A 22,033-nucleotide genomic window follows, 5' to 3' on the forward strand; every position below is an offset into this window, starting at 1 on the left:
ACTTCAGTGCTTCTTTAGAATCACAGTTGTGCAGTGATCCCAAAATAGTTTTCCCAGACATGGTCAGACATGATTCATCTATTACTTTATGTGTTTATGTGATGGTCACTGGTAGTGGTTTCATGTGTCATAGTTTTGTCGTGTTGGTGTGGAATGCTGCTGTTGTACTTCCCCAAGAAATGCTTCTTCCTCTCAGGCTATTGTTCTTGGGCAATCAATGAGATAACATTAGTGGGTGTATATGTGAGGGAGAGGGAGCGACAGATGGAAAATGGGAGGAGAGAGGAGGCAATGGGAGGTAGTCGATTTATTACACTACTGCAAGAGAATTTAAATCCCCTACTCCCCTTTTATAATCATACGCTCGCTCATATCAGACAGAAGTACATTATCAACCATAACAACTAGCCTTGTCTTGTGGGGGGGCTCTGTCAAAATGTAGTTTTAATACCATAATTGTTTAAGTTTATATTGTTTTATATTCTATTTTATATGTGTTTTATCAAATTGCTTCAATTTTTCTGCATGTCAAGTAATTAACACACAGAAACGTTAAGGCAAGCTAGTATTAATCCATCACTGAATTACTGTGAGGCTGCAACCAGCAACTACTTTTCAATACATCTGCTGGATTGTTTAGTTTTTAAATTGTAAGACAAGAAAAAGCCCAAACATGCTAAGTTTAATATCACAAAAAACACAAAAGCTGATGCAAGTGGATTTTTTCAGCCAATTAACTGACTAATGAATTAACCAACTAATGATTTCTGGTTTAGAGTATTACTTAGTTTGTGGGTGTCTTCAGAAATATTCAAACAGCTATGTATAAAGTGGGCCCCATGTGAGGTTAATCATAGTTTTAGGGAAGGGCATTATTCAGTTTTCTGACTACAGAATGAGTGGGCCTGTCTCGCAAGTTGTGACAAACACCTGTATGAGAGGAGAATTTGTGTGCGCGCAGTGTTTACGGTAAAGCCGCTGGTTGACCCCGCCCTCTCTTTGATAGAAAACTCGGTGATGTCGCTTCGTCTTTAACGAGCTTGACCCAGAACCCGGAGAAGGAGGGGAAAAGAGGGGAGAAAACACACCGAAAAACGGAGTTGTCTGGAAGGCGTTGGGGCAGGCTTTCCACAAGCAGGTGAGTGAAATATATAAATATTTCCAGATGGTTAATATGGTGGGGCCTGCGTTGTTGTTTTTTTTCACACACAGATAGTGGGTGCACTGCAGCGTTGGCAAGGAGTGGTCGCATCGACATATCAGATACACGACTCTCCGAGGCTAACGTTAGCTTTCGATGCTAACTTAAAGTTCACACCGTCAGACGCGGCGGTTCCGTTGCCTGTCTGTGATAACTGATTCAAACCGGTCCCTGATACCAAAAGCTAAAACTCACAATGCCGTCTAAATTAGCTTAAAAGGCCGCTTAGCTGAACACAAGCCAACTCCAGCTCTTGCGATTAACCTGTGTTTGCTATGCTAACGCTAGCCTGCTTGTCGGCTATGTGGGTTATTGTGATGCTAACGTAGCAAGACAGCCAAACCAGGTCACACGGGTTGCCGAGCGTGCATTGTGGCCAACTGGGCTGATTTGATCTCCAACATTGTCATTTATCTGAACTGAACTGAACTGCACTGCGTTTGCAAAACCACCGAGTAACTCAATGCTCAAATGCGTGAGTCTTTGTTCGTGAGAGTCATTTTATACCAACGTGTTTGCCTCTGTGTTAAGCTACTGCTGTCTGCTCGTTGCTCCTGCCCCAGATTGATGTGTTACGTTGGCAAATCAATTCAGGATTGCATGTGGGATTTTGTTTCTTAGATCGGGGGGGGTGCTGTGTAAGTGCTGCTGGTTCTAGATGGTTCAGGGCAAGGTCTGCTATTGAGGAGAGGGTTTGGAGATCAACAGGGGGCACGACAACGTGACGGTCAGGCGGGTTTACAACACTGAAGTGGATCGAGTTTGGTTCCCTATTCATATACATTTACTATTGTTTGACCTAGATACGGTTGCCGTTGTCTCGTTTTTAAGCGTCTTTCTGACAGAAGCAGACGGTTTTATCTGTAGAGTTCATCACCTCAGAGACAAGAGTTTAGTTTAAGGTAACTGGAAACTACTTGTTAAACTAGACATGTTTGTATACTGTAGGCTGAGCCTGTTTTGTGTATTTGAGTATGTTTTAAGGGTGGTGGTCCTGCCGTTGTAGTGTGTGTTGTCACACAGCCTGGGATTTTGAGTTTGTCAGGCTGTGAACCTGTTGGGTGGGTCCTGTGCGAACTTGCTTAGGTAGGAAAATAAATGCCTGGGTGGGGATAACTGTCAGTCTGAGTGTGAACAAGTAAACTAGCTTCCCTCTTGTAAACACTGGTTTCATGCGGGCACACATTGCAGTGTATATTAGTGCCTTCCTTGTGGGCTTTAGTGCTGTTGTGGTTTATGGTGATACAGTATGTGTATTGGTATCATGGGGCCGGTGGTGCAGGTGCCACCACTAATAACACCATATGTGACCACGATCACCCACATATCGGCCTTTCCTGACTATTCCTCTCCAAGTCATTGTTTGACTGTTGATGCATGCTCCCAACACCAACTGCAATTGTGTCTGCTGTCTTTAGGTGTGCAGGTTAATCCACAAAAGGTCTAATGTGTGTGAGTGTGTGTACGTATTTGCGTGCACGTCAACATGATGTGTGTATGTGTTAGGAGGTAAGTGGATTACTGGGTTAAAGCTTCAATCTCATTACAAGCCACGCTCAGCTTAAACCACAGCCTGTGGCATCACACTGATTTAAAATTAAATTGCAGTGTCAGTTACCTCGAGATGTGTGAACAGATGTGCATTTTGACAGTGAATAGGTTGTTTCAGGGGGAGTTTTTGCCACTGGTGGCAGGTGTAGGTGCTTATTGGATTAACCAGAGTTTCATTAAGTCGACAAAGGCTGTATTGTTGGTTGCTTGTGTATGATTGCAGATGTCTTCTGACGGGGTCGAGTGAGTCATGCTGACTGATGGCTCCAGAAGCAGATGCAGATATGTGACTCGTGGTGTGTCAAGGCTCGATCAGATGTTTGAGGAGTTGTTGACATCACGGCCCTGTGCTTGACATTTTGACCGTTTGTTACAGTAGAGCATGACCCTTTCTCCGTGCGCTCTTCTTCCCTCACCCACTCACTCACCCAAGGTTTTAAAAAAACATTCTGCTTTTCTGATGATAGTGACATTCATTGTCCTTGTAGTGTAGTGCCTGCTGTGTGTGTGTGTGTATGTATGTATGTATATATATATATATATATATATATATATATATATAAACAATTAATTTGTTATCAAAATCATTGTCTATGGATTTTACCTCCTAATCAACTAATCGTTTCAGCTCCTCAAAAAAAATAGAAGTATATGAGGATTTAGTGGTTAGACTATGGGAACCATTCCTAAATACAAACCAAAATTTGGTAACTTATCATAAAATAGAAAATGAAATGTGACGATTCAGCCTTGCAGTTTCATTGAGCTTAGTTCCGAAAGGTCTTGAAAGCAGAACAGAAACCAGCAGATTCGCAAAGTGGGAAGTGGTTTGTGGTCGTATGATCAACATATTGACCATGGGGGATTTTCACCACAAAAATACTGTTAATGGAGGAAGCAACCATCAGGGTGGTTATTAAAGTGTGTATCCTATATCCCGCATGGTTTTGTGTACAAGCAGTTCTGTTGAGAGAAAGGTTTTTTTTAGTGAGCCAATGTAGCCGCCGTGTCCCTTTTACTCATCTCTGATGTTGAATCCATAACATCCTGTTTCTCAGGAAGCAGGTAAGAGGGGAAAGGGGGGGGGTGGCTGTGGTGCGACACTGATTGTTTTCATTGTTCAACGAAACTCACTGCTCACTTTCAAGGCTGAAACTAACAGCTATGATAGAGGGAGGCAGGGGGAGGACAGACTGAGTGTGTTAAGAGCGACATTAACTCGACCACAAACACACACACACACACACAGATGCACTGACATTCAAATGTGTCCAGTGAGGTCCTCCTCACTCTCCAACTCTTTTCACACTTGTGTTCATGTTCTCAGTTGCACAAACTTCTCATTGTTCTAACAACCTCCCGGACAGACAGCTGCAAATTCCCTCCTCTGGCTGTGGTTAAAACACACACACACACACACACACACACACACACACACACACACACACACACACACACACACACAGAATCACATTCCTAGGTAAACTTGCCAAGAAATATTCATCATAATGTGTAATTATTCTTGTATATGAATGACAGTTGCATTCATTAGTGAAATGTGATAGCGTGTAGCATGTTAACAATGTTTATATGCTGTGCCTGAGATTGACATGAAGATGAAATTATGATAAAATAGTTTGTGTTTCTCTGTGTTTGGGTTCTTTTGACCGCTACGACACACCTCTGGATGATTATTAGCCAGCGTCCCACTGAGGTCGTCCGCAGTGGATGAGTGGGTGGGCTGCTGTGCTCAATTGGCAAGAGGCAATGCTAGGAATGCAAGATTAGCTTTTATCTTTTATTCATCACTCCTTTCCTTATCTCTACCCCCTCTTTCAGTCCTGCCTTCACTCACTCCCCTTCTGTCTTTTCACTGCCAGTCTTTCAGCTTGTTTTATTTGTTTGCAGCTCTCTGCCCTTCTCTCTCTGTCTGTGGTGGATAAAAGCAGCCCTGTCCTGGCTATGACCATATATAGGCATGTGTGGTACAGGACAGCAGTTTGTGATTTGCTCAGGTGGGAGGTTATGGCTCTGGGGCGTCACAGTCACCAAACACCAGATAGTGTGTGTGTGTGACATCATGTCTTCCTGTCAGTTTTATCCCGCATGCAAATCCTGGTTTTGGTTCTTACACATTCCTTTGTCTTGTGAAATTCACTTCAGCCACTCCTTATTTTCTCATCAGGCCATCCTACTTTCCTCCCTTTTTTCCCACACTGGGCACACCCCAAGCAGGGATTTTTTTTAAATAAGCAAAGTCACATACGTGTGTGTGTATTACTCATTCATTTGATAGACATCCAGAAACTGCAGGCTTCATTTTACCAGCTTAAGGGTGTCGTAATAGTCTATCGCATGGTGATTTCATCACGTCCGACTTTATTTTGCACAATCTGATGCAGGTGAAACAGAGTCGTTTGTCACCATCTCTCCTTTTGAACTCATTACACCTTTGCTCGTCACTTTGTTTGCACTTGTTAACACTACTTATCGTGCGCACAAACACCTGGTGCAAAGTGTAAATGCGGGACTCTGTTTGTTGTCCAAACTTTCGACTCTCAGAGTGTCTGTACATGTTGGCTAGACAGAGACATTGAGGAACTGAAATTTGGTTGCCCCTCCTCTGCCTTGTCCAACCGGTCATGCAGGTGTATGTGTGGCAATGCCTGGGTTTATTCAGCTTCCTAGCCAGGGCTAAAGGGAGCCGTGCTGCTGTAGCAGAGGGTGTATCAGGAGATAAGTGGAGTCTCCACTTGTTTGGCTCTGATATAACAATGTCTTTCTCTCAGAGCACAGCCGAGATAACAAAGATCTGTAGGGGGAGGGATAAAAGGCAGTTAAGTTGAAAGAATAAGAGTAGTTGACTGAAAGAGTTGGGCCAGAGGTAGACTGATTAGAGAGGGAAGGCTGGAAGAAAAAGAAAAAGAAAAAAAGGCAAGGTTAAGCTGGGCAAGGGAAAAATGAGTTGATAAGAGAATATATGAACGTATTCTTGAAGGATGTTACTATCTCTTAAAAGGTTTCTCTTTCTGCTGACAGTCGATGCTCTTTGGCCCAGAAAGAGCTGCAGGTTGGTCAACGTACCGCAGCTCGCTGCCATATGCAGGCCAAATGTTGAGTAAATACAGGGTGTGTCTAAAGGCTGGAGCTACTGTATGTCTGTCTTTTGCTGCTTTTTTCTGCTCACAGAGCAAACACAACCTTGTTGACACACTTGTACAGTATTCTCACTATGTTGCTGTTTTTCAAACAGAGGTGCCTTTAGCCTTCCCTAAGGCATTTCTCTGACTCTGACCTTATTATTCTCTTCCCTTCACCCCTTTGTCTTTCTCTCTCTGCAGTCCATTTCTCCTCGTTTCTGGGCTTGGTGGTTCAGTGACCTTCTACACATGAGCAGCTAGAGCTCGACCTCTGACCTTGGCGTGATCTCTCACCTCTTCTACCAAACCACGCCCACAGGTGAAGGTGTGTATTCCTGATTTTCTCTGAGATGAGCTTTGAGAGTGTGTCTCTGCTGGTGTGTGCGTTCTGCTTTGTGCTTAAACTGTACAGAGGAGTATGCAGTTCCTCCTTATATTAAATGTCTTGTGTTGTGATGTAAAGCATCCTCCAAAAAGCGCTTCTCTTTGTGTGAAAAAGGGCTCATCCTCTTTGACAGCGTTTTTGTATAGATGCTCTATTACCATGAATTATTCTGTTGATGCATGGATAAAATCGTCCAAAAAATGCTGTAATGACATAACCAACAATAGCAACATTTTAATTTAAGCCTACACCAAGCTTGGGATTAAAAGTTAGTGGTTTTATTTTCAGTTCATGATATACAAATATGGAAAATCAACTCTAAATATTTTCACTTTGATTTTGTGAACCGTATATTGATTCTTGATCATCTTAGCCAAGATTGCACATCCATTAAAAAAAACACATATATGCAGATGAAACACCCCATATTCTTCTAAAAGATGAAGAAAAATATTGTTTCCTTGTAGTGTTTGTGTGGTGTCGTGTACAAACTGCTGATGATTGTCTGCTGTTTGTATTGAAGAAAATATTTTCTGGTCTAGCATCTGAAGGGGTCAAAAGCCCAGTGGACTCCCCCTTGCATGCGTTGAGTGGTGATATGTTTATTGATCTGTATGTGGAGAATATTGCAATAACCTTCTCCACATTATCATGATCAATATGTTGCAATATTTATGTTCATTGCAATAACCAGGATTTTAAAGACTCAGAGTCTCCCCTCCATCATGGCTGTCCTCTTTCTGCAGTGTTTGTCCTGTACTCAGTTTGTCAGACCTGACAAATTTACAGCATTGTGTCATGAGAATTATAGTTTTTTAATGGTACAAATTGGGTAGTTTGTCATCCTGTTACGTTTTCTATTCAGTGAGCACCATCTTAGAATGATTTTGCCCTGTACTTACTGTTGGCAGTAATGGATTTCACACATGTGTGATATAAATCTCATCAGTGCTGACATGATCAGATACTTCTAAAACATTTGAGCAGAACAGTCACTTTTAAGTCTTTATGTGGGGAAAAAAAATTTGAATGAAAGAATCATTAACCACGACCGGCCTTCTCATGAATGAAGACGTACACAAAAACACAGTGTAATGGGGAAAGTTTTGATGTCTGATTTTACATCGCAAACATGTGCTTACAGAGGTCACTGCTGTATGTTCATTACTTTGGCCAAAAGTAGAGATCTGCAGTTGTGCAATCCCAGCATTGCTGATGGGTTTCCAAAAAGGCATCTCAGCCTGAGTCACCAAAAAAAATCTGTCAGCAGACAAATCAGATCTTACTTAGCATCAGCCCAAGAATTTTGCATCCTGTTGATGTTGCTATACTTTGTATGGAGAGGTGTGTCTGTTTCTGTTAGACTTAGACTTCCTGTGCTGTAGTGTGTTTGAGGCTGTACGGATGTGTGTAATGCCCCCCCCCCTCTCTCCCCTTGGGGCTGTGTAGTGTGTATGGAGCAGTGTGAGAGCGCAGCAGCTCTGCTGGAGTCGGTCAGGGAGCAGGAGGTGCAGTTTGAACAGCTGACCCGGGCGCTGGAGGAGGAGAGGAGGAGAGTGGGCCTCCCTGCCACCAGCCCCTCGGCCCTGGGTCACCACCTCCCTCACACACAGGTAACACTCCCCAACAAAAATCCCCATCCAGAGTCTTTTGTAGGCGTCTACAGCCCCCATCTTTCACCTCCAACACATGGATCATCATTCCCTTCATCTGATCCTTCCAGTGAAGTCATGCATCATTTTCTCCCTCTGACTTCCATCCGTTTATCATTCATCCATTCTTTCCGCCGTCTCGCCTCCTTTCCACCAGTGCTCAGCGAGTGTGTGTCAGTGAATTTTAAGTTTATGCGTGCCATCATTAAATGTCTTCATTCATTGTTTATTTATCTTGTAAGACCATCTGTCTCTTCACCCTCATCCTCAAACATATCAGTCTGTACCTGCACATAGTTCTGCTACTTTTAACATGCCTGAGGATGTCATCATCACACACTTTCAGCATGTCTTCAGTGTCACTCACCGGATACACTCTGACACATGCATGTACACCTTTTGTCGGACCCTGCTGTGGAATCTCAGTTATTTTCGTCTCTGTTCCAGCATGTTGTGTTTTGGTATGCAGTGTCGTGCATGTGTGATATAGTTCTGCATTTATTTATTTATTTATTTTTTTTATCATAATAAATGATTTTGTCTTTTTATTTGTATCATTGGAAATAAAAAGAACACTTTTCTAATATCAGCGATCAAACACAAACTGTTTAGGGCTTTACCTCACTAATTTTTATGATCGCGTTAACCTGTCTGTCATTTTCTTGATTAGTCGTTTTGAGCTATGCCCAGAGCCCAAATGGACGTCTTCAAATTGCTTATTTTGTCGCACCAACAGTCTGAAACTCAAGACATTCAGTGATAGAGTACTAAGAAAACCAGTGAATATTTATATTTGAGCAGTCAGTACCCTTTTTTTGGTATTTTTGCATAAAAAATACATTGAAATGATTAGTTGCTGATTTTTCTGCCAATAGACAAATTGATTTTTTCAGCTCTAATGCTTTGAATACCATGATAGCTGTCACTTTAATATCTCTTTGTTGTGTTTGACCACAGTGAGTCATGTTGCAAATCAATGAGCGTGACAATATTTGCATCAGTGTGATGAAGTACCTTGATCTTTAAGGTATTTAATATGCTGGATGAACCAATTCACTGCCAAATTATTTGGTTGGATGTAGTCCTGCTGTTTCCTTCTTCTCTATTGTTGTCTCTGCTAAAAGACTTGACTATCACAGAGTGGGGAAACTTCACCTAGATGCCTGTGGGCTTAGACGAACGATTAAAGCAGAGCCGTTATCATTAGGCTCTCAGGTTACACAAATAGTCAGGAAGTGTAGTATTCAGGGGTTGACATTTGAGCACATTTCTTTCAGCTCTTGGTGTTGCACACTGACTGAGTAGAATAGTTTAAAATCTACTGCTAAATATTTTCCTTCCTTTAAGGGCTTGCTGACACAGATTAGATCTGGTGTTTTGTCTTTTTGGATCCTTGGAAGGGACTGCTGTGATTAGTGCGTAGCAGCTGGAGGATGAAGGCTGTTTTTGGCCTTGTCCTAAGTGTTCATGGTTTTACTTCTAAAAATATTAACGGTGGTGAAGATATGCATGCTTTGCCAGCACTGCTCCAAATGCATGACAGAGCTTCTTGTAAATGAGGTGGTATTATAGGATGGAGCAGCTGTGGAGGAACTGTGCCCTGCTTGTAAAAACACAATCTTCACTTCCCATTTCTTTTTGATAACAGCCTGCCTCCTTGTGGGCGTAATATAAAGTGCAGTGTGACATACTCCTGCAAGTGAAGTGGGATTCAGTGTTTGATAAAGCTCATAACATTGTTCTGTAGGAGTCAATAGTATCCAAGTCATATTATCTTGTGTTCACATATGATTCAGCTTGAGGCTGTTGCTCATAACTGAGGCAGTTATGTTGCATCAAAGTATTACTCACGGTTATGTAGAAAGTGTCTAAATTATACAGAGTGACATTCATAGATTATGTAACAGATTACAGCAGGAGGAAGTAGGGTGTGAGGATGAATGGATAGACTCCAAAATGTCGTCCTCCAAGTCTGGCAGTGATTCACAGACCATAAACATGCAGGAACGACTTGGTCAGCACTGAATGTGCTTCAGCAGCAGTAATATCATCTGGGTGGTTGTGAGAAAGTTGACCACACTGGTTACTTGGAATCGGGTCTTCAGTGTCACTGCAATGAGTAAAACTGTTGGTGGCGTTATGGTATTTTTACACTGTACTTGACAATTGTTTCTCTCTTTCATCCCAGAACGGGCGTTTAGGGGATGCAGATATAGAACGACTGAAACTGACTGATTCATACATAAACGGCACACAGGTATGTGTTTGTGTGTTATTTTTCTTATATTTATGCAGTAATTGATATTTATGCCATTTTTAAAATTTGTATTGTGTCTCTGCTACAGTACAGGATGGTGGACCCTGCACACGGCGCTCTAGATGAGAGCTACACCCCAGAGGATGACTCCCAGGAAGTACACTCAGTCTTTTCCGATGAGGGAACCACACGACGGCCAGACACGACTCTCCCGCAGATGAAGAAACCAATCTCACGCACAGTCCTGCCCTCTGACTCGATGTCCATTGACGGGGGCTTGACGGTGTCCGGTATGGGCGGCTACAGCGCCACACTGGACCGTCCTTACAGACAGGCTGGAGCAGGCGACTACCCAACTGCCACAGTACCCAGAAACTACCACTACGGCCCTGTAGGGGGTTATGATGACTACCGGGGTGGCCCGCCATCAGAAGCATACACTAGTCTGAGCAGGGGCTCTCACATGGATGATCGTTACAGGTATAAAACCCCTACTTAGATGAGTGCTATGAATCTTTTATGGTGGCATATTTATCTAATAATTTGATTATATATCCAGCAATGAGTCATCTGTAAGGACAGTGCATTCAAATAAGTCACAATTAGTTTAGTTTTTTGTTTTTATCATTGCACGTAAATGCACATGAATCTGTCACATTTATTGCAGCTTTACACAGGCTCTGTGTTTGGATCATACATGCATGTTTTGTTGACATTTTAACCATTCAAACCAAATCACCGACCTTAAAGTAAGCACTATATATTTGTCAAGCATTTTGTTTTTTTTCAGTTCTTGGTGGTGACAACAATATTTGCTCAAAGCATTCAAGAGATATTGTGGCCAAAGTGGTTTAACTGTGATTTCCTTCCTTTATAGTCTGAGTTTATGGAAATGTAATGGACGAAGGTACATGTTCTTTATAGTTACAGAATTTATAGTAACAGTTATAGTAACCAGACAGTAACCTATAATTCCCGTAGAAGTACATGTTCCCCCTTCACACCCACCACACATCAAGAAGTGTCAGACTTTCTCCTAACCCTGGTTGGATTCATGGTTGTGAGTGCAGATTACAGCCGATGAGACGTTAATTTTGACTTCACTTAGAAATTGATCCCACATCACGGTCAGTATGAAATGGGGATCACTCAGGGTTTCACTTTAACAACTCTAATTACTTCTCTCTTTCCCTTCTCTCCACAGGCCAGTTGATGGATACAGGACTCTGGATTCTGGCTACCGGGCCCCAAGCCGTCAGCAGCTTGACCCCTATGCAGCACAGCCCCAGGTGAGCCGGGGAATGAGGGCCATGGGCTCAGCGATGGAGATGCGTTACGGCCACGGCCACTATGGTCTGGAGGATGACCAGCGCAGTGTGGGGTATGATGACTACGGCATGGGGCCTCCACCCATGCACCCTGGGGGCTACGGTACCATGCCACGTCTGGGGGCCGGCCCTGGTGGTATGGACAGACGAAGACTCAGGTAAAACACAAAGACATTGCGTTGCCAATGTACCATACAAAGAATATGTAATACACATGCACTGCATTTAATCTGTGACATTCTTGGACGACATACAGGAGCTGTGAGGACACTTTGGATGGTGACATGGGAGGAGTTGACCATTATGCCTGGGGTGTTCCCATGACGTTGGAGAGGGGGAGCATGGCTTCACTGGACAGCACACTAAGGAAGGCTCCTCCCACCTCTTGGAGACAGCCTGAGCTGCCAGAAGTCATCGCCATGTTGAACTACCGTCTGGACCCTGTCAAGACCAACGCTGCTGCCTTCCTCCAGCATCTCACATTCAAAAATGACAAGGTGAAACAAAAGTCACATTCAGCTGCAGACTAACAGTTTTTAACATACACTTTTTGTATGGTGGCCTTTTGGCAAATCCTTGATGTGAGTTTACTAATTTTGCTTGTATGTGTCTAGATTAAGTCAGAAGTGCGTCGCCTGAAGGGTATCCCATCCTTGGTGTCGATGCTGGACCACCCCAGCAAGGAGGTGCACCACTCGGCCTGCGGAGCACTAAAGAACATTTCATATGGACGAGATCCGGACAACAAGATCGCCATCAAGAACTGCGACGGAGTGCCTGCTCTGGTCAGGTTACTGAGGAAAACCCGTGACCAGGACCTCACTGACACTATCACAGGTATCAATGATCATATAATTCTTTGTATGTACCTTTTTGATCTCACACAGTCTAGACATAACACGCTTGTCAAAAAAAAAAATTCAATCTGGCATGGATGAGACAAAAGTTATAAGGAATTAAAATTAATGATGTGTTATGATGTGACATTATGCGTAAAATTGAAATATGACACAGAACAAACACACTAAAAGCAAATATAACTTATTTTACACTGGTCCTGCCCTACACCATATCAAAGAAGAGACTGCTGTCTCTCTGCTACATTACAGAATTCAGCGAGAGTTGTGACATGCAGATTTAATTACAGTAGATATTACCCTTTACAAAACCGCTATACTTATAGATCTCATGTCATCTACTAAGATTTTCCAAAAACAAAAAAGCATCGGCGCATCTACTGTTTTTACATACAAGATATAAGCAAGATTGATTTTTGAATCAAAAGCGTTGCATCAAATTGTCTGAAGGCCTTACTTGATTCCTTGAAACTCAAAGTTTACAAAAGAGATGGATGAGGGAGAAACCAAAGATCAAATCTTAACTTTCGGAGAGCAGTGGCACAATTCATTCATTTCATTATTTCAATGGCCAAACTGTCTTTTATTGCAGTGATAGTAACAGTATTTATTATATCGTCCCAGGCACCTTGTGGAACCTCTCATCCCACGACTCAGTAAAGATGGAGATTGTGGACCACGCCCTGCATGCCCTGGCCGACGAAGTAATAGTTCCCCACTCGGGCTGGGAGCGAGGGAGCAACGGTGGAGAGGAGAGCTGCAAACCACGCCATCTGGAGTGGGAGACCGCCTTGACCAACACTGCTGGCTGCCTTAGGTATGCAAAGGGATCAATGAATGCAAAGAAAAGAATGTCAGCGAAAGGAGAAAGAGAGACTTATTTTGAGAAGAAAACATGCAATTATGTGCTTAACTTCTCCCTCTGTCCAACAGGAATGTGAGTTCAGAACGCAGCGAGGCCAGGAGAAAGCTGAGAGAATGCACAGGATTGGTGGATTCACTCATGTACATTGTCCAATCACAGATCAATCGTAAAGATGTGGACAATAAGGTACCTATTCACTTAAGACAGTTACAAATTTTTACACTTAAAAAGAGAGATTTTTTATCTTTGGTGCTTTTTACTCATGACGAAAGCACCGTTTTCTGTGCATCTCCATGTTTGATCGTCTTGTCTCCTCGTGATCCCTTCTTCCCGTAGTTGGTGGAGAACTGTGTCTGCCTCCTGAGGAATCTGTCCTATCATGTTCACCGTGAAATTCCCGGCTGTGAACGTTATGCAGAGACCACACCCCTCAACCAGGCACCGGCCCCTGCTACCAAAGGTGGCTGCTTTGGCTCTCGAAAGGGCAAAGGTCAGTGTCAGACAGCTGTTACAGCTTCGGGTTACTCTGTCTGAGAGATTTGCTGTTGAAAGATGGATAGCTGCTGGTGGGTTTGAGCTTGTTGGTGGCAGACGCACCTGTCGCTGTTTTTCACACTCTACCACTGTTTCCCTCCTTTTCCTCCTCTCTCTCCTCCTTCCTGCCTCTTATCTTTCCCCCTTCTTTCTTCCCACCCTTCTTCACTCGCTCCGCTCTCTCTCTCTCTGCTGTGTTTAGATGAGTGGTTTTCCAAAGGTAAGATTCTCCTCTTGGTGTTCTTGTCAGCTCTTTTGCAACGATTGACCTCTCTGTCATCACTCACTTTACTAACACACAATCATCGTTCACTAGAGAAATAAGAATGTACAATGATGTTGACCTCACATGCAGTACATGGGCATGATCACTTGATGTCACACTGCATGCTCAAAGTGCTTGTTCCACTAGTTGCATGGTCACGTTTTTACATAATGTACCAAAGTAGAGGACTAAGGATAACTGGATGCTCATCTCAACCACCCCCACATAACCTGTATCATTTCTTCAGCTCATACTTTCATGTTCTATCTTTTTTTATTTGTTTTCTCGCTGCAGGAAAGAAGGACGGAGATGATGGAAGTGGAGATCAGGTTGATATTCCAAAGAGGACAACCCCTGCTAAAGGTATGTTTCTCTCTTCACTTAAAATAATGAATTCATCAGTCTGTAGAGTAGCTCATTTATATGACAAAGAGGACAACCTGTTTCCTGTGACATGACAAACTCTAGTCATGGAGTACGTTTTTAACTCTATATTTATAGTTTAAGTTTAAGTTTAGGGAAAGCCTTTTATTTCAATAGTTTGTCCTTTTATTTCGAATTCAGAATATTATTATGTAGGTTCCTATTTATTGGACGTAATTTCATCAGTAATAATCTTTTATTTTATTTTATTTTTTATATGTTTTATGATAATTTCTGCATCACACTACATGGAAAGTATAATGATTAGGCAATTACTGGTCAAGTCTTCTTCAGTCTCACAGATTAAGGCCCCGCTCAGACGTGGCATTAACATGCGTCTCAGGTGATCCGATCACAAGTGGACAGCTCTAAGTACGTCAGTTCACACCTGGCATTAGAACGCGTCTCCACATGCGTCTTGAGTGACCACATGTGATCACTATTTGTTCTATATTCAAATAAACATATTGTCAAATGGGAAAGTGGTCTCAGACTTTTGGACACTCCTGTACATTTCTATATGGAAAGACCAAATTGGTTGTTGTTTTTAGCCCGTCTCACTATGACATGTTGTTATTTGTGTTTGAGAGAGAGAGAGAGAAGGAGCGCAGGGTGAGAAGGGGAATGAGCAAACAGTGCATTACACACAGCTCTAAAATTAAACTTTTAGAGATTTGAAATAGTAAGAAAAATAAATAAATAAAATCAATGTTGATATTGTGGTGGACCACCGCAAATAAATCAATGTAGAGGAAACACTAACAATAATTGACTGTGGCAGACGATGTCAGCTCAGCGGTCCTTCAGTGGGACCCAGGACATATTTGTGTTCACACTACTAAAACAATGTGGCCACATGTGGCCCAGGCCACCTCCGAATGTGGTCTGAGTGATCATATCTCAAATGTGTCACACCTGTGTTTAGAGCTGTCCACTTGTGATCGGATCACCAGATGTGCATGTTAATGTCAGGTCTGAACAGCACTTAAGAGGGTTCACATTGAGTCTGAAATTTTTAACAGTTCCCGGCTCATCACCTGTGTTCAGCACAAATGCTTAAGTTCTTCAAACTCCAGTCATTACTAACACCCCTCTCCTTTGTACACTTCAGGTTATGAGCTGTTGTTCCAACCAGAGGTGGTCCGTGTTTACACATCACTGCTCAGAGAGAGCAAGAACCCCTCGGTGCTGGAGGCTGCTGCTGGTGCCATCCAGAACCTGTGTGCTGGCCGATGGACTGTTAGTACCATTTCTAAACAAAAACATATATTTTTAGTCAATAATAAATTATTATTATTATATTACATATATTATATTATTGTGATATGAAGTTATTGGAATAACCCTGCTGTTGGTGTAAAATGACCTTCATTACTCCCTCTCTGCTTCTTTGTCAGTATGGTCGATATATCCGGGCCACCGTGCGTCTGGAGAAAGGTCTTCCCATGATGGCAGAACTACTGGCCCATGGCAATGACCGTGTGGTTAGAGCAATGTCTGGAGCCTTGAGGAACCTCGCTATCGACAACCGCAACTGCGAACTGCTTGGTAAGGCTGTTGACTTGTAGAAAATTCTCAAGAATATGACTTAAACTTGTAATTATACTTCATAATAGTGAACTTTATTTTGCTCTCCACAATATATGTTGTTCTTCGTTATACGTGTGCAACTTTTTCGAAAGCTAAATTATATTGCGTCTCCACTGTAGGGTTGCATGCAGTGCCTCACCTGGTGGCCAACCTGCCCGGAGGCCAGAGCCAGTCTGGACGCAATCTATCAGAGGAAACAGTAGTGTCTGTACTGAGCACGCTCACTGAGGTGCTAGGCAACAGTCTGGAGGCAGCAAAGACTCTCCGAGCCTCGCAGGGCATTGAGAGGCTGGTGCTTATTAACAAGGACGGGTAAGTGTAAGCAAGTACAGGTTGAATACCCGACACTCTGGGTACATCCTGAGAACATCCTCTTTTCTAAGCCTGATCGTCTCTCTGTGTCCCACAGCAAACGTTCAGATCGTGAGGTGCGGGGGGCGGGCCAGGTGCTGCAGCTGGTCTGGGCCCATAAGGAGCTCCGTCGGCCTCTTGAGAAGGATGGCTGGAAGAAGACAGACTTCATGGTCAACCTCAACCCCAACACCAGCACCACCAATGGCCCGAGCACCCGAGCCAACGGCACCTATGAAGACAGCACCACACCACTGCTGGACAGAGGTAAGTGTCAGAAAAATAATGAATGGTTAAAATTTATAGAAGGTAAAAATGTGTGTAAAGTTTGTTTTGTCTGACTTGTGACGTTTTTCATTTTAGGAGAAAAGAGGGACTTGATTCCACTAAATGACCTTGGCCCTGGTTAGTACATTTATCATCACTGCTTTGGATCACGATGAACTTATGAAAAATGTGTTTTTTCAAGACAACATCTGTAAATTTTTGTCATGACATTTTAGACGCCTACTCTACACTGGACCAGAGGGAGAGGAGACACACTCTGGATGAGACCACAGACACTTTACCGGTACGTAAAGTCATGCTTACGCACATTCACACGCTGGTTTGCTCATTTAACGACACTAACCCCTAATCTCCTACAGCACTATGAATTCTTTTTCCTGACTTGAACCTTTTTCGTTAGCAGCCTTTGAAACCTCACAATTACTGACGATTTTCTTTTCTCACACTCACTTCCTCTCTCTCTCTTTCTCTGGTTGTCTCTCAGCGAGGGGTGTATGGGGGCAGAAAGGGCTCCCTGCCTCTGTTGGACTCCTACGATGGTTAGCCCTCCCCCTCCCCTCTACCCCCTCTGCATGTAACAGCATGGTATGTCCAACTCACCTCTCGTCCTGCATGGACTCTTCTTTTCCTTTGTCTCTTATAACATCAAACCCTCAGTGGAACCTGGTCTCTGTCTATGATGGTGTACTGAAACACTGGTTGAGGTCATCGTACCGATAGTTAACTATATGATACCCTGATGTGATGTGTACATGCTGGTATAGTATGCTGCAAGGTGCTCCTTGTGCATTGTGGTCCATACAGTCCGTCAGTGTAGAGACTCTCAGGCTGACTATAAAGATTTAAATCCTCCGAATAATAAATGTTGTGTGTGCAGTTGTGTTGTCACAATACCAGAACGTTATACCAATGCTCATTTTAATATAAAAAAATATTATAATTATTATTATAAAACAAGGTCAGAGAACAATAGCAATGCAGCATCAAAGAAAGTTTTACTTGTGTTACCAAACTTTCCTTTAACAGCTTTGTAACTTTTGCGAACGTGTGGTTTTGACGTGACATTTGATGTGATCGTCATCGTCTCAAAATAGTTTTGTGTATCGATAGTGGCAACTGCCAGCGTGGATTTACACTCGCTTCAGGAATGTAGAGCAGTGTTTGATACTATTTCCATGTTGTCAGTTATATGTCTCCAAGTACTCAGTGGCAGCTTTATCTTACTTTGGCCACCAGTCCATGATTTGTGTTTCAGAGCGCTCTCTTGTGGCTCTGCAGGGTATTACAACAACACGTGTGGCGTCACACATATAGGTTTACTGTATTAGATCTTTTTGTTATGTTTGGGAACTACCGTAGTTACTAATTGCCACCTTCTATTCAGTCACTTCATATCAGTTTGATAATGACAGCATAAGGATTAAACAGAAAAATCAATTTGTAAGAATGATGGATTGATCATTGAGCAGTGTTACTCTGAAATAATAATCCATTATTGATTATTTGGTAATTTTCTAAAATAACAAGATGTCATGTCTCAAAGTTTTGCTTATATATGAACTTGTTCACAGTTTGTCTGATCGGCTAAACAGACAGTTCATAGCCTTCCTTAAGTAACTTGATAAGTCCCTGTGTTACTGCTGTACTGCACTTTGATACATTAATCCCTAATGTTGTTTTTTTGGCTCAAGGTTGTTGAAGGTTCTGACCTGAGTGCAGCTTGCTTCTTACACTGATATTTTTAGTTTTACGTAGTATAATAAGTAATAATAATCTCTATTTATTATCAATGCATTCTTTTCTCACAGGTCGTGCCCCATTTTGTACTTTACTTGCCTTTTACCCTCCCACATACACTTTCTGATGCTGGAACGCACAAGATCATTTTTAACAGATACTGACACAGACTTTTAATTCAATGGCTATCAATAGGATAATTCTGTTGAAATGTCATGTGTAGCGCAGTTTAAGCCAGTAACTTTAGTGTGATTTACTACTGTGTTACAGGGAAAAACTAATGTGATTTACAGTAACATAACATTTAGCAGCTTTCTGAACTATTTGTTCAAAGGATAAAATTAAAATTCAAGACTGAATTCAAACTATATCCAGGTTAATTTAATACTGGTGTTAAAGTATTATTGAATTACTAGTTATTGTGACAGCACTACTGTGCAACGTGCCATGCTTATACCACACAGTGAGTCTTTGTGTTGCCTCCTTGTTTAGTGTGTAAATTAACTAAATTCAGTTATTTGTGCTTTTGTTTTCCCTATAATCAGCGTATTTTTGCTTTGTTCCTCCAGAAAAACTGATAGTGTGCATCACCCAGACTGGGCCGTCCCTGCCCTACCACTGCTACTGAGGAGAGAAGATCCAGATGCACAGACTCTCTCCCCCTCGCCCTCTTCCTCCCCCTCCTCTCCCTTCTCTCTCTCTCTCTCTCTCTCTCTCCCCCTCGCCCTCTTCCTCACCCTCCTCTCCCTCTCTCTCTCCTCTCTCTCTCCTCTCTCCTCTCTCTCTCTCTCTCTCTCTCTCTCTCTTTCTATCGCCACACAGATGGGATAAGAAGATGAGGGTTGGCATCCAAAGAAAGTGGTTGTGTTGCAGGCAAAACGTCTTCGTGCAACGTCCACATACATACCTACTTTTTACAAATTCATTCAAGTGTAGCAACAAAAGTATATTCTGTTTTTAAATTATAGTTCTTCTGTAAAGGCAATCACCTTTGTTGACAATCATTTAATTCTGGTGTTGTCTTCCTGCTTGTTTTTGTTTTTTCTTGCTACTGTCAACATTTTTGATGAGTTCTGTCATGGTCGACATGTTGCTGCCAACACCCACATCCTAACGATGAATTTGTATGTAGACTTCTATGTAGGTTATATATACTGTATATAAAAAGAAAATGGGATGACTGCATTAGTTTTGGCTCATTAATTTAAATTGTCCCTTTACTGGGATCGTTGGGAGGTTGGGACGCGCTGGCAGACCGGCGGTCGCCCTGTAGATTGAGACTGTTTATATAGGAGTTATTTTCCTGTCTAGAGTTATTTTCTCTTGGTTGGGATGAGCACAGGTGTAGACAAGAAAAGGCAGGTGTGTGTGTATATTTGTCATACAGTAAACCTGTGGCCGTGTGTGTGTCTGTGTGGGGAAAAAATGAACATGGACCTTTTTGAATGAGTGTGTTTTTGTGTGTGTGCACGGACCAGACATAAGACGACATGTTGATTATTTCATCTGTTCATGTTGTCTGTTTTTATCATGTGCTCCTATTCCTGTGACAAAGCATTTTTTTTTATTTTCTTAGTTTTTATGTACCAACTGCCTCTTTTTGTGTTTGATACCTTAATTTACTACTTTTTCCTTCAACTTTTACTCTCCCTGTGGAAAAAAAAAAGACATTTTCAGCTGCTGTGTTTTGACTTGGACCAGTGCAACGCATCAAACCAGTTCCTGAAATGTGAAGCTAGGAACATGCACCACTAAACCTCTAAAACGTATTGACATCCTGCTTCAGAAACCATTCCTTGCTCTAATACTAAACGTTAACACTATAGACACAGTAAGAAACACTTCAGGAGGGTCACTTACGACTAATGTTCTTCTCTGAGTCTGATTTCTTAACAAACCTGTAAACAAAAAAATCACTACTTGCTCTTTATTTGCTATTCATGCATGCACATCTGCATTCATTTGATTTGATTTAGGAGGCTTCTTCACTCAGAGGAGACTCGAGTTTAAACAGACAGGTTGGGGAGATATTGATGTTTAATTTAAGAGGTAGACAAAAGCACATTTTAGTCTAAGTTCCTTTTTTTTTTTGTACTTTTTTTCTGTCTGGTTTGTATTTCAGAGTTTGTACGTGAGGGAGCAGTGGGTGAGAGCATTATGCAATGTGTTCTACTTTTTAAGTCCCAGTTTTACCGCTGACTTGTTTTAAAGGCAAAAGAGACCAACCATCTTTGTTTTGTTTTTTAAACTCCCCACACACATAGTATATTTGTACTGTTGCCTATCCATGTAAAATGATGTACCATTCATACCTGCCTTGGCTCTGAAAAGTTGCTTTTTTCAGTATGTAACTGGTAATACTTGTTTTTATAAATAAAGATCTTTTCTTAGACAAGATTTTGGCAACATGTGATTGATGTGGCTGTATGGTGATGTGAGGACGGACTGCTATATCGTGTAGATAAACACATCTAATTAAAGAGAAGCCGTCTGTCTGGCAGAGTAATTTCATCCCCTTGCTCTTGTTAATACAAATGGCAAACGCACAAACTTGACACTTTGTCAGGTATTCACTCCCTAACATCAAGCTCCATTTGGCTTTTTTTTTTTTTTTTTTTGGTTCTGCTAATTATCGAGGCTTATTATCCGTGAAGTCAGTGTTGTCACCAGACCTGTTTAAACTCACTACAAACACATTAATCTCCCAACCTAAGACCCCAAACTGTCCTCGGGTCTTGTGTTCATTCCTGTATAAAGCTGATTAACTTTTAAATCATGATGTGCAGCGGAGCACGGTTAAAGACCGTCAAGTGTTGACATTCCCAGCTTTGCTGGTGTCTCCAGTTACACCCTGAGCCGCATGCTGACAGGGAATAGCTGTTGTGTACGAGTTTGTGTGTGCGTGTTTCTCAGGCCCCAGACATGTCGAAGGAACACACAGGTTGTACGAGGACGAGAAAGTGTCTCGGCGTCTCCAGTATGTAACACATCTGAAATGCATCCCACACAGATTGGGAAGCAGCTGCTGGATCACGAGGGCCTTCAGTGCATGTCAAGAGTGTGAAAGTCTGATATTAGTCAGGCTATTATGTGTATGTGTGAGCCTCTGACCCCTACCAAGTCTCACAATTTAATCTTTAAATATAGATGTTCATGTTGATAAGAAATGAAGACACTTTTCCAGGTATTGATTATTACATGTTCACTCTGTCCAGACTGGGAAGGTTTTCATAGCTTGATTCAATTCTGTTTACATATACTTAATATACTTAGATTTGACCAACAAAAACTAGATAAATAACTAGGAAATATAAATATAAATATATATCAAACTTTTCAACTGAAAACAAAACTGATTTAAATAAGAAAATACCAGAAAAGGCTGCAATACTCAAAATTTCATGAGCAACTGTATACTTGATTGCAAAGTATAACAATTACTGAAGACTATTAATGTTGTAATAATTATATATTTTATATTTAGTCTTTATTATGTATTATATCTAAAATATTGTATTTCACTTCAAAACGTTTTTGTGGGTTAATCCCCTTGTTTGAAATTTGCAAAAGGCAAAAACTTTATTGTTTTCACAAATTCAAATAGAAAAT

At 41.9% G+C, this 22,033-nt stretch overlaps 1 protein-coding gene across 7 annotated transcripts; it reads left to right on the top strand.

Moving 5' to 3' along the window:
- The first annotated feature begins 984 nt into the window (after nt 1–984).
- On the top strand, nt 985–20,821 carry LOC130173075 (catenin delta-1-like). Of its 7 annotated transcripts, none has more exons than XM_056381989.1 (21): nt 985–1,138; nt 6,094–6,217; nt 7,663–7,890; nt 10,118–10,186; nt 10,275–10,666; nt 11,391–11,672; nt 11,771–12,011; nt 12,129–12,351; nt 12,996–13,188; nt 13,305–13,422; nt 13,573–13,726; nt 13,973–13,990; nt 14,330–14,398; nt 15,570–15,697; nt 15,856–16,006; nt 16,168–16,360; nt 16,458–16,666; nt 16,763–16,804; nt 16,903–16,970; nt 17,172–17,226; nt 18,994–20,821. In XM_056381989.1, the coding sequence occupies exons 3-21, from the start codon at nt 7,732–7,734 to the stop codon at nt 19,050–19,052; spliced, it is 2,823 nt and encodes a 940-aa protein (XP_056237964.1). In that variant the 5' UTR covers nt 985–1,138; nt 6,094–6,217; nt 7,663–7,731; the 3' UTR covers nt 19,053–20,821. The 7 variants fall into 7 exon arrangements, with proteins under 7 accessions (XP_056237964.1, XP_056237966.1, XP_056237963.1 ...); XM_056381991.1 differs by having other exon boundaries at nt 7,727–7,890; nt 17,172–17,272; XM_056381988.1 differs by having other exon boundaries at nt 7,727–7,890.
- Nucleotides 20,822–22,033: the final 1,212 nt, after the last annotated feature.

The sequence above is a fragment of the Seriola aureovittata genome, chromosome 8 (genome assembly GCF_021018895.1).
Source record: "Seriola aureovittata isolate HTS-2021-v1 ecotype China chromosome 8, ASM2101889v1, whole genome shotgun sequence".
NCBI lineage: Eukaryota > Metazoa > Chordata > Actinopteri > Carangiformes > Carangidae > Seriola > Seriola aureovittata.